Source organism: Haliaeetus leucocephalus, unplaced genomic scaffold, assembly GCF_000737465.1.
Source record: "Haliaeetus leucocephalus isolate CR32 unplaced genomic scaffold, Haliaeetus_leucocephalus-4.0 Scaffold450, whole genome shotgun sequence".
NCBI classification, from domain to species: domain Eukaryota; kingdom Metazoa; phylum Chordata; class Aves; order Accipitriformes; family Accipitridae; genus Haliaeetus; species Haliaeetus leucocephalus.
In genome coordinates, this window is record NW_010972886.1 from 2,981,785 (window position 1) to 2,982,053 (window position 269).

Genomic DNA, 269 nt, shown 5'->3' on the forward strand with positions numbered 1-269 from the left:
GGTCGCACTCACCGGCCAGCGCGGCGCCGCAGGTGGTGATGAGGACGGCGACGAGGACGCCGGGCGAGGGCATGCCGTCGCGGAGCACCAGGGCGCCGGTGAGGAGCGTGACGAGGGGCAGGCAGCGCTTGAAGACGACGTACATGGGGAGGCTGAGGCCGCGCAGCGACCAGAGCGTGAGGGTGGACTGCAGCGTGGCCAGGGCGGCCACGGCGGCGAAGGGGCGCGCCAGGCGGGGCCCGAAGGGCGGCAGCGCCGCCAGCCCCCGC

The 269-nt window shown here is 76.6% G+C and overlaps 1 protein-coding gene across 1 annotated transcript in view; it reads right to left on the bottom strand.

Annotated features, from left to right (window-relative positions):
• Positions 1-269, bottom strand: part of SLC35D3 (solute carrier family 35, member D3) — a 6,002-nt gene that overhangs the window by 1,970 nt on the left and 3,763 nt on the right. The window contains exon 3 of the mRNA XM_010575030.1: positions 13-265. Within this exon, the coding sequence (XP_010573332.1) occupies positions 13-265 (253 nt within the window). The remainder of the gene's footprint in view (positions 1-12; positions 266-269) is intronic.